Genomic DNA, 11,133 nt, shown 5'->3' with positions numbered 1-11,133 from the left:
GAATCTGTGAACTACTCAAAGCACATGATTAGTCCGCAAACATGTTGTCATCAATCACCAAAACTACCTTGAGAGAGATATGTCGTAACAGCAATGTAGAGGGGCTGTTGGGGCCGTATGCCGGATGAACAAGGGCGTTTCTAAGGGGCCTTAGTAGTGGTGTTTGAGGGCATCTCTGATGCAGAAACCCTGGAAGCACTTGCATGTCGAGAAGCACTAGCGTTGAGTGAGGACCTGGACCTGGAAAGAGTACATATTGCTATTGATTGTCTGAGAGTCGTCCGGGAAATCAAAGCACCAAAGAACCTTGGTGGACATTGTATGGTGTTTTATGAGATCAAAGAACGAAGCAATTTATTTAGGGCTTGTCTTTTTAGTCATGAACAGCGCGAATGTAATGGGGAGCCTCACAGACTAGCATGTATGGCTACGTCTCTTGATATAGGTAGGCATGTGTGGCTTGATGCACCACCTGCTCATTTATGTATCCCTGTAAACATTGAACTTAAGCAATAAAGTGCGCTGTGATTTAAAAAAAAAGTAAACCGGGTGTTCCGGTACCAGCTCAAATACACGCAGAAGGCACATCATGTTCATGCAAGCATCAGCCTAAAAGGAGGCCCACGTACAAATCAAGAACACCAGAGAATGACACAGGTGTATTTCTCCTAAATAGGCAGGGTATAGCACTTAAAAAGTCAGAAGGCACAGACCCCAATATGACAATTTTCGGTTGAGATAACGGCCACCATGCAGCTCGGTCTCCAAAATGCGCCTCTCCTTAAATTATATACTACTCTCTCCGTTTTAAAATAAGTGACTCAATTTTGTACTAAAGTCGAGTCATTTATTTTAGGATAGAGCGAGTGGTATATAAATAAAGATTCTGTTCATGGAACAATGATACATGACACGACACGACATACAAGTTGATGGATGAAATAGAGTAGTTATGTAAATTGGATGGTCCGGATAATTCCAATTATATGAATTAACATATGATTTGATTAAAAAGAGCCTCAAATTATATATAATAAAATAAAGATTATGCCCATGGAACAATGACGCATGACACGACACGACAAGAGAGATCCAAGACGGGATTGGCCCTTTGTGATGAAGTAAACAAAACATATAAAGGATGCATGTCTCGATAAGCAATCGACACGAGACGAGACTCACGTAGCTGGTCGTGCACTCTGTGGATCATCTTCATCCTACATGGGAGGGAAAGGACTCGAAGATGCTCCAAGATCGGTGCCCCACTGCCAACCGAACCCTAGATCAAAGGGTTGCATCATATCACCGTCGGAGTAGCCGACGCTGGCGCTGGTGCTTGCGGCATCGTGGCCACCAGAGTAGCCACTACAGACAAGAGCACCGAGGTCCCCTCCGGATCTAACCATGTCAAGACAGCCCTCCTGTGTAGGCAGCGACTGATATACCGCAGAAGACCCCATGTCCAAGTTGCCGGTCAGGTATGGAGTCGGCGGCTGCCCCCGGAGTTTCGCGATGCGATCGCCGATGCCCTTGAGGAGCATTTCGACCTTCCAGCCGACGCTGGTGAGCTCCTCAATGTTGAGGCCGACGAGGCCAGGGAGGCTGCCGCGCATGGCCTTGTGCAGGAGGACCCTAATCTCGCGGTCCCGGCTCTCGCGCCCGAACTTGTGGACCTGGTCCCGGAGCTTGTCGATGCGCTGGCGGAGAAAGCCCTCCTGGTTCATCATCTTCTTGCACTGCTCTAGCTCCGGCATCTTCCTGAATATGTTCAGGATTTTCGCCGCCCCAGCGTGCGATGGGAACACCTCCGGCATCGTCTCTCCCTCGCCGTACACCAGCACGCACGCCCTGACGTCACACAAGATGGCCAACTCGCTGGCCTTCTTCATCAGGCCCCGACGGCGCTTCTTGAAGGTGCCACGCCGGGTCGAGTCGTTGGGGATGTACTGGAGGGTCACCTTCTTGCGAGCCATTGCCGGCCGCCTAGAGCAAGCAAGCAGGCAACACAAGGATAAAACTAGCAAAGTGAAGTTGCTGGCTTTGGCGACTTCAACAAATGGGAGGAGGGGTGGATTTATAGTGGAGGATCGGCCAAGATGAGCAGGCTGCAGGGTGCCGAGAAATAGTGATATATGGTAAGATATTACTGTTACATATATGGATGGGATTGCATGATTTAGTGCTTGTTAACGTGATCGAATAGCTAGCACATCTTCAACCCCGGTCTTAATTGTGCCCATCTGTTCTTTGGTGTCCACTTAAAACTTTTAACTTTACACGTTCATAACATAGGAGGTGCTAGCTCATAGCTTGATGAATACATCATCACAGATTTTCTTTGATTACCACAGAGACGCTCGGAAGGGACTTCCGTACGTACATTTACAAATTACAACTTTAAGTATATACGTCCATAGTTTCTTTTATGCGGGAAATATACGTCCATAGGTTGATGCATGATCACACTACAAATCTTCTTTACATAGAAATGCTCGGAACTAATCAACATGAAAATGTTCAACAACAAAAGAGACTACACAGTTTTCAATATAAATGTTGACCCCGTGATCATCAAGAGTCAAGATCCATTACCAGAACCGTATATAGACGTTCAGAAAGGCGCGTAACTTTGTGTTGTCGTAATAAATTGGATAAGTTGTAGGAGTATTCTCTCAAGAGTCAAGAGGCAATGCATCTTTATTAACAAGATATGTTTGTTCTAGCTGATATTGCCAATTTAATTTGGTAGTTTAATTTGAACTAAACCTGGCTGCTTATTCAAACGCGTACGTCTCCCCATTGTCCATTCATTCATTTGTAACCATGTTAAGAAAATATCGATAATGACGTACGTAAATTATCCCATAAATGCGGGGATAAAGTAAACTTACTAATTTACAAAAATACATACTCCATTAACCTGATTGATCATGCATGTGTTGTGACTAGAGTTCTGCCAAATTTTCCAATATGTGAATTAAATGCGGTTCCATAAATCCAGGGTTGGCAACAGTTGCTCGATGATCCCATGCATGTGTTGCAACCATGACTCACATGGTAGTCCGGGGCATCAACGAAGAATTTCAAACGTGGACAAGAGCTAAATTAGGTGGGTTGGCGACAGGAGTAACTTAGCTTTCTTTTCTTTCTATTGTGGACTGCTCTGTCCTGCCAGTGCTATTGTAACATATTGTAAAACTCTATCCCTTCTTCTAATATCAAAAAGCACGCAATTCTCTTGCGTCTGCTTGAAAAAATCCCATAGATCGGTACTTGTACTCACTTGGTTCAAGAAAAATAGCAAGCAGGCCCATACTAAAATGCTTAGACTTACATATTCCAAGGCCAGTAGCTACACACTCCATCCCTGGTACACAGGCACGCCCGTGTGATTTTTTTTTGTACCATAGCTCCTACGAGAACTCTAGTAAATTCCCTAAAACTTGAGCTTTTATAATGGTTGAAAAGGCGAGAGTGGCGTCCTTTTTTTTCAAAAAAGAACAGAAGTTTCAAAAAATGTGAATTGTTTTTCTATAAATACACATGTGTATTCTTCAAGTAAGTTTAAAATTTCATCAATTAATTTGGTTATTTGCATGCTACACAAAAAAGACAAATATCTTGCCCAAATACAACAAAGGAACAGCTAATCTATGTATTTGTATTTTTTGTGTACATCACATATGTTCATAAAATGTTATACCTGTATACTACAACTATATGGCTACATATATACCTTTTTCCAGATATTTTTAGGTATGTAAATGGTATTTTCTCTGAAAAAAATAAAGAGCTCTATGGAGCTCGGCCTTTGCTCGCACTTTTCGTTGAAAAAGGCGTCTTTTTAAAACTTAAAGGCTCCAGAAAAAGTTTGCAAAGCCAAACTCCCTAAAACTACAACCTTCATATTTTTCTTGACGTGTGGTGCCCACTTCTCAGTGTGATTAACTTTTTAATTTTGTCCAACCCCACCCCAAGCATGGCACCCCCCCCCCCCCCGCCCGCCTCGATCGGGCGAGCTCGCCACAAGACATGCCTAGTCCCGCTCGACCGTGCATGAATCTCCTATGCCTCAAGCGAGATCTTCTGTATAAGATGGTACGGTGGTAAGAAATTGTGGCACATGACAAGTGAGGCAAAGAATCTTGAACTAGTTTAAGAGAGTGTGGTTATGCCTAACATGTGGTGTGCTTCCTATGCTCCCATCGTCGTGCAACAACGATTTGCTCACCACGCCACAACCACGACATTGTTGGGTCCCTTATCTTTGACCGCAGTCCTGTCGATGGTGGTGAGGTCACTTTCTCTCAACCTTGCAATTTGTGCGCCATGGTCGTCCGACCATGTTGTGGTGTCCTAAATTGTTGTTATTAATTAGAATTTTTTGATCAAATATGTTAAGAATTTTATATGTTCATTTTTCCGAAATGTTAGTATGCGTGTTTGAATGGTTATGTGTTCCTAAATTTTGTCATGTAATATGTTTGTTCTAATTTCTACATGTCATGTATGTTAGAGTTGCTATATATTAGATTAGTAATGTCAACTATGTTAGAAATGATATATGCCCATGTGCCCTAAACTCCGCCTACTATATACTTCTTCGTTAAAACTTGCACAAAAGTTTATCATATTCATGTCATGCTACATCATAGAACAGATACTATGCTTGTTTGTTATTATTTAATTTGGATCTTATATGAACTTGTTAATTAGAATTTATTAGAACATGTAACAGGCTTGTTTTTTTAGGAAAAAGATACTGCATTATTAGAACAAATACTATCCTTGTATTGCCTCTCACATCATCTGAGCAGATAATATTTTTTTCTTCTTATATAATTCTATGTCAGTCTTCACTCCTAAAAATTAAAACCGACAAGAAACATATCCTATCCAAAACATTAACGTGTGCATCAAGGGCGCTCGCTCGCGCGTGCCACGTCGAACGCGTGGGTTGGGCAGGGAATACGAGAGGAAAAAAGAACGAAAAGAAAATGTCATCAGGGCGTCTTCGGGTCAATCGGGAGAGATTTGCGCCTGGCCAATCGCGTCCTCGGAGCCCTCTCGCATGCGTCGCTTTCCTCATTGGCATTGAGCCCCGCGCTCGTCCTCGATTGCTTCACAAGAACGCCTCCTCTCTGTCTCGTCTCGTCTCCCTGGAGATCCTCCAGATCAAGCCACCACCCATGGCTGAGGTCGCCGAGCTCCCCATCGCGCGGCGCCTGGGGACTCCACCTCCCTCCGCCGCCGGCAGCGGAGGCCGGCTAGGTTCAGTCACCACAGCCAAAACCGGATGGCGTGCTATCCGGCGAGGGGCCCGACCTATGGCGCGGCATCGCCTCCTCCACATCCGCCTGCGGATCGAGCTCTACAACCTCCATCCCAAACTCCCTACCTGCCTTTCCCTCCTGGTTCCCCTCCCAATGCCCGGTCCCCGCTCCTTGCCTCCCAATCATGGCGAGCCTCCCTCTCCGAGGTCCTGGCTGCCGGCCTCCTAGCATGTCGCACCTCCCTCATCTTCGTTCTCTGATTTGGCGGCTCCTCCGGCACTCCGGTTTTCTGCAGCGTCTGGCGGTCGGGTTAGTTCACTGCTCATCCATCTCCCAAGCCTCCAATATGGTAAGTCCTCAATTCCTCTTCCTTAGTTTCTCACGTTGTCAATCTATCGTGGTTTGATTGAGTTTCAAAAAGGAAAAGTCTTGTTTTGATTGAGGTTCAAAATGAAGTAGAAAAAGCTTGGTTCAGTTTTGGTTGTCATGGTTCCTTACCTGTATTCATGGGCGGATCTAACTTAAATGCATGTTTCTTTTTTTAGAGTAGCAGGCTAGCAAGATATCTTTATCAGGATCAGTGCCTATGGAGTATGCACTATGGATGTTTAAATTTGATTGCCGCTGGGTGTTGTAGCATGTAGACTGAAGTCTGAACTGTTGTTCTTATGTGTTTTGGGTAATTTGGGTGACGAATTTGATGCTTATGTTGAATGTTTGTGGGTTTTCTGGGGGAAGAAAATACTGGTAGTTACTTTATTGGCATCGGTCCGCAGTTAGCACTGCTGGTTTAGGATCTGCATTGTTAAGGTCTTTAGCTAATTGCTCTGCTATCTGCAATCTTCAAAAGCAAAAAAATGAAGCCTGGAGCATAACAGAGGAAACTAGATAAAAGAACAGTACCGCAGGAGCAAAATGGTGCAGCGGATGATGCCAACGTGAATGACGATTAACTTCTCTGACCTTGTGGTAGGCTGAATCTGAATCACATGAATGGGTGACCTTTCTCATAATCCCTTTTCTGAAACCGTTGGCTTAGACTGACATTTTGGTAGTTGTGTAAGCTGAAGCATGATACTAAGCTGAACAATTTACTGTTCTTTTTTCGCATGAGATCACATTTTGGTAGTCTCTAAGGAAGTTGTAAGATGATGTACTTAAGCTAAGTTTCTTCTGTTTCAATAAAACACAGGTTGGTAGTTGCATAACTTGAACCATGATGCTTTCTTGCTGCTGCTGTAGTAGTCTCTAATGGAATTGCGAGATAATTTAGTTAAGCTAATCTCATTGGTTTGCACTCTCAAAAAATCACAAGAGCCATTTAGAAGAAGGTAGTGTACTATTATACATTGGTCATGTAATGTACAGATTAAGACAACAGACTAAAAATTTAATTGTGATACTTCAGATTTGCAGAGTTTTACTATTTCTCTGTTTCTTTCCTAATAGTGGAACAAAATTACCGTTTCTTGCGCGTCATCTCACAAGGAGGATGTCGGGCTGCCCATTTTAGTGCACCATGCCACAAGTTCCAGAAAATTATTTTGTCTCCTGATTAATGATTTTGCGACTACTTTCTGTTGGGAAACGTAGTAATTTCAAAAATTTCCTACGCACACGCAAGATCATGGTGATGCATAGCAACGAGAGGGGAGAGTGTTGTCTACGTACCCTCGTAGACCGAAAGCAGAAGCGTTAGGACAACGTGGTTGATGTAGTCATACGTCTTTCACGATCCGACCGATCAAGTACCGAACGCACGGCACCTCCGGGTTCTGCACACGTTCAACTCGATGACGTTCCTCGAACTCCGATCCAGACGAGTGTTGAGGGAGAGTTTCTTCAGCACGACAGCGTGGTGACGATGATGATGTTCTACCGATGCAGGTCTTCGCCTAAGCACCGCTACGATATGATCGAGGTGGATTATGGTGGAGGGGGGCACCGCACACGGCTAAGAGATAAAGAGATCAATTGTTGTGTCTTTGGGGTGCCCCCTTCCCCCGTATATAAACGAGTGGAGGAGGGGGAGGGCCGGCCCTTTCTATGGCGCGCCCTAGGGGAGTCCTACTCCCACCGGGAGTAGGATTCCCCTTTCCTAGTAGAACTAGGAGCCCTTCCAAGTAGTAGGAGTAGGAGGGAAGGAAGGGGAAGGGAAAAGGAGAAGAAAGGAAGGGGGCGCCCCCCCTCCCTAGTCCAATTCGGACCAGCCCATGGGGAGGGGTGCAGCCATCCTTTGAGGCCTTTCTTTCCTTTCCCGTATGGCCCATTAAGGCCCAATACGAATTCCCGTAACTCCTCGGTACTTCCGAAAATACCCGAATCACTCGGAACCTTTCCGATGTCCGAATATAGTCGTCCAATATATCGATCTTTACGTCTCGACCATTTCGAGACTTCTCGTCATGTCCCGGATCTCATCCGGGACTCCGAAATCCTTCGGTACATCAAAACACATAAACTCATAATATAACCGTCATCGAACTTTAAGCGTGCGGATCCTACGGGTTCGAGAACTATGTAGACATGACCGAGACATGTCTCCGGTCAATAACCAATAGAGGAACCTGGATGCTCATATTGGCTCCTACATATTCTACGAAGATTTTTATCGGTCAAACCGCATAACAACATACGTTGTTCCCTTTGTCATCAGTATGTTACTTGCCCGAGATTCGATCGTCGGTATATCAATACCTAGTTCAATCTCGTTACCGGCTAGTCTCTTTACTCGTTCCGTAACACATCATCCCGCAACTAACTCATTAGTTGCAATGCTTGCAAGGCTTATAGTGATGTGCATTACCGAGTGGGCCCAGAGATACCTCTCCGACAATCGGAGTGACAAATCCTAATCTCGAAATACGCCAACCCAACAAGTACCTTCGGAGACACCTGTAGAGCACCTTTATAATCACCCAGTTACGTTGTGACGTTTGGTAGCACACAAAGTGTTCCTCCGGTAAACGGGAGTTGCATAATCTCATTGTCATAGGAACATGTATAAGTCATGAAGAAAGCAATGGCAACAAACTAAACGATCAAGTGCTATGCTAACGGAATGGGTCAAGTCAATCACATCATTCTCTAATGATGTGATCCCATTAATCAAATGACAACTCATGTCTATGGTTAGGAAACTTAACCATCTTTGATTCAACGAGCTAGTCAAGTAGAGGCATACTAGTGACATACTGTTTGTCTATGTATTCACACATGTATTATGTTTCCGGTTAATACAATTATAGCATGAATAATAAACATTTATCATGATATAAGGAAATAAATAATAACTTTATTATTGCCTCTAGGGCATATTTCCTTCAGTCTCCCACTTGCACTAGAGTTAATAATCTAGTTCACATCGCCATCTGATTTAACATCAATAGTTCACATCACCATGTGATTAACACCCATAGTTCACATCGTCATGTGACCAACACCCAAAGAGTTTACTAGAGTCAATAATCTAGTTCACATCCCTATGTGATTAATACACAAAGAGTACTAAGGTGTGATCATGTTTTGCTTGTGAGGGAAGTTTATTCAACGGGTCTGCTACATTCAGATCCGTATGTATTTTGCAAATTTCTATGTCAACAATGCTCTGCACGGAGCTACTCTAGCTAATTGCTCCCACTTTAAATATGTATCCAGATTGAGACTTTGAGTCATCTGGATCAGTGTCACAACTTGCATCGACATAACCCTTTACGACGAACCTTTTGTCACCTCCATAATCGAGAAACATATCCTTATTCCACTAAGGATAATTTTGACCAATGTCCAGTGATCTACTCCTAGATCACTATTGTACTCCCTTGCCAAACTCAGGGCAGGGTATACAATAGGTCTGGTACACAGCATGGCATACTTTATAGAACCTATGGCTAAGGCATAGGGAATGACTTTCATTCTCTCTCTATCTTCTGCCGTGGTCGGGTTTTGAGTCTTACTCAATTTCACACCTTGTAACACAGGCAAGAACTCCTTCTTTGACTGTTCCATTTTGAAATACTTCAAAATCTTGTCAAGGTATGTACTCATTGAAAAACTTATCAAGCATCTTGATCTATCTCTACAGATCTTGATGCTCAATATGTAAGCAGCTTCACCGAGGTCTTTCTTTGAAAAACTCCTTTCAAACATTCCTTTATGCTTTGCAGAATAATTCTACATTATCTCCGATCAACAATATGTCATTCTCATATACTTATCAGAAATGATGTAGTGCTCCCACTCACTTTCTTGTAAATACAGGCTTCACCACAAGTCTGTATAAAACTATATGATTTGATCAACTTATCAAAGCATATATTCCAACTCCGAGATGCTTGCACCAGTCCATAGATGGATCGCTGGAGCTTGCATATTTTTTAGTACCTTTAGGATTGACAAAACCTTCTGGTTGCATCATATACAACTCTTCTTTAATAAATCCATTAAGGAATGCAGTTTTGTTTATCTATTTGCCAGATTTCATAAAATGCGGCAATTGCTAACATGATTCGGACAGACTTAAGCATAGATACGAGTGAGAAAATCTCATCGTAGTCAACACCTTGAACTTGTCAAAAACCTTTGTGCGACAATTCTAGCTTTGTAGATAGTAACACTACTATCAGCGTCCATGTTCCGCTTGAAGATTCATTTAATCTCAATGGCTCGCCGATCAATGGGCAAGTCAATTAAAGTCCATACTTTGTTCTCATACATGGATCTCATCTCAGATTTCATGGCCTCAAGCCATTTCGCGGAATCTGGGCTCATTATCGCTTCCTCATAGTTCATAGGCTCGTCATGGTCAAGTAACATGACCTCCAGAACAGGATTACCGTACCACTCTGGTGCGGATCTCACTCTGGTTTACCTACGAGGTTCGGTAGCAACTTGATCTGAAGTTACATGATCATCATCATTAGCTTCCTCACTAATTGGTGTAGTAGTCACAGGAACATATTTCTGTGATGAACTACTTTCCAATAAGGGAGCAGGTACAGTTACCTCATCAAGTTCTACTTTCCTCCAACTCACTTCTTTCGAGAGAAACTCCTTCTCTAGAAAGGATCCATTCTCAGCAACGAATAACTTGCCTTCGGATCTGTGAGAGAAGGTGTACCCAACATTTTCTTTTGGGTATCCTATGAAGACGCACTTCTCCGATTTGGGTTTGAGCTTATCAGGTTGAATTTTTTTCACATAAGCATTGCAACCTCAAACTTTAAGAAACGACAGCTTAGGTTTCTTGCCAAACCATAGTTCATACGGTGTCGTCTCAACGGATTTAGATGGTGCCCTATTTAACGTGAATGCAGTTGTCTCTAATGCATAACCCCAAAACGATAGTGGTAGATCGGTAAGAGACATCATAGATCACACCATATCTAATAAAGTACGGTTATGACGGTCGGACACACCATTACACTGTGGTGTTCCAGGTGGCATGAGTAGTGAAACTATTTCACATTGTTTTAACTGAAGGCCAAACACTCATCGGACTGCATACATCAATATGTATTATTTCCAATAAGTCAGTTGCTCGCTCCATTGTTCCGGAGAACAGAGTCTTAGTCATCCTGCCCATGAGGCATGGTTCGCAAGCATCAAGTTATTCATAATCAAGTGATTCCAAAAGTCCATCAGCATGGAGTTTCTTCATGCGCTTTACACCAATATGACCTAAACGGCAGTGCCACAAATAAGTTGCACTATCATTATTAACTTCGCATCTTTTGGTTTCAATATTATGAATATGTGTATCACTACGATCGAGATCCAATGAACCATTTTCATTGGGCGTGTAACCATATAAGCTTTTATTCATGTAAACAGAACAACAATTTATTCTCTTACTTAAATG

At 43.1% G+C, this 11,133-nt stretch overlaps 1 protein-coding gene across 1 annotated transcript; it reads right to left on the bottom strand.

Moving 5' to 3' along the window:
* Positions 1-1,217: 1,217 nt before the first annotated feature.
* LOC123056841 (agamous-like MADS-box protein AGL80) lies at positions 1,218-1,973 on the bottom strand. The gene has a single exon (XM_044480094.1). It carries the CDS (start codon positions 1,971-1,973, stop codon positions 1,218-1,220), a length of 756 nt encoding a protein of 251 aa, XP_044336029.1.
* Positions 1,974-11,133: the final 9,160 nt, after the last annotated feature.

The sequence above is a fragment of the Triticum aestivum genome, chromosome 3A (assembly GCF_018294505.1).
Source record: "Triticum aestivum cultivar Chinese Spring chromosome 3A, IWGSC CS RefSeq v2.1, whole genome shotgun sequence".
Taxonomy (NCBI): domain Eukaryota; kingdom Viridiplantae; phylum Streptophyta; class Magnoliopsida; order Poales; family Poaceae; genus Triticum; species Triticum aestivum.
Note: the sequence above shows the minus strand (reverse complement) of the source record. Positions and strands in the feature narration are given on the sequence as shown.

What these genes read in the sequence shown, in the direction of transcription:
- LOC123056841 (XM_044480094.1), bottom strand. Translation starts at nt 1,973, where the DNA reads ATGGCTCGCAAGAAGGTGACCCTCCAGTACATCCCCAACGACTCGACC.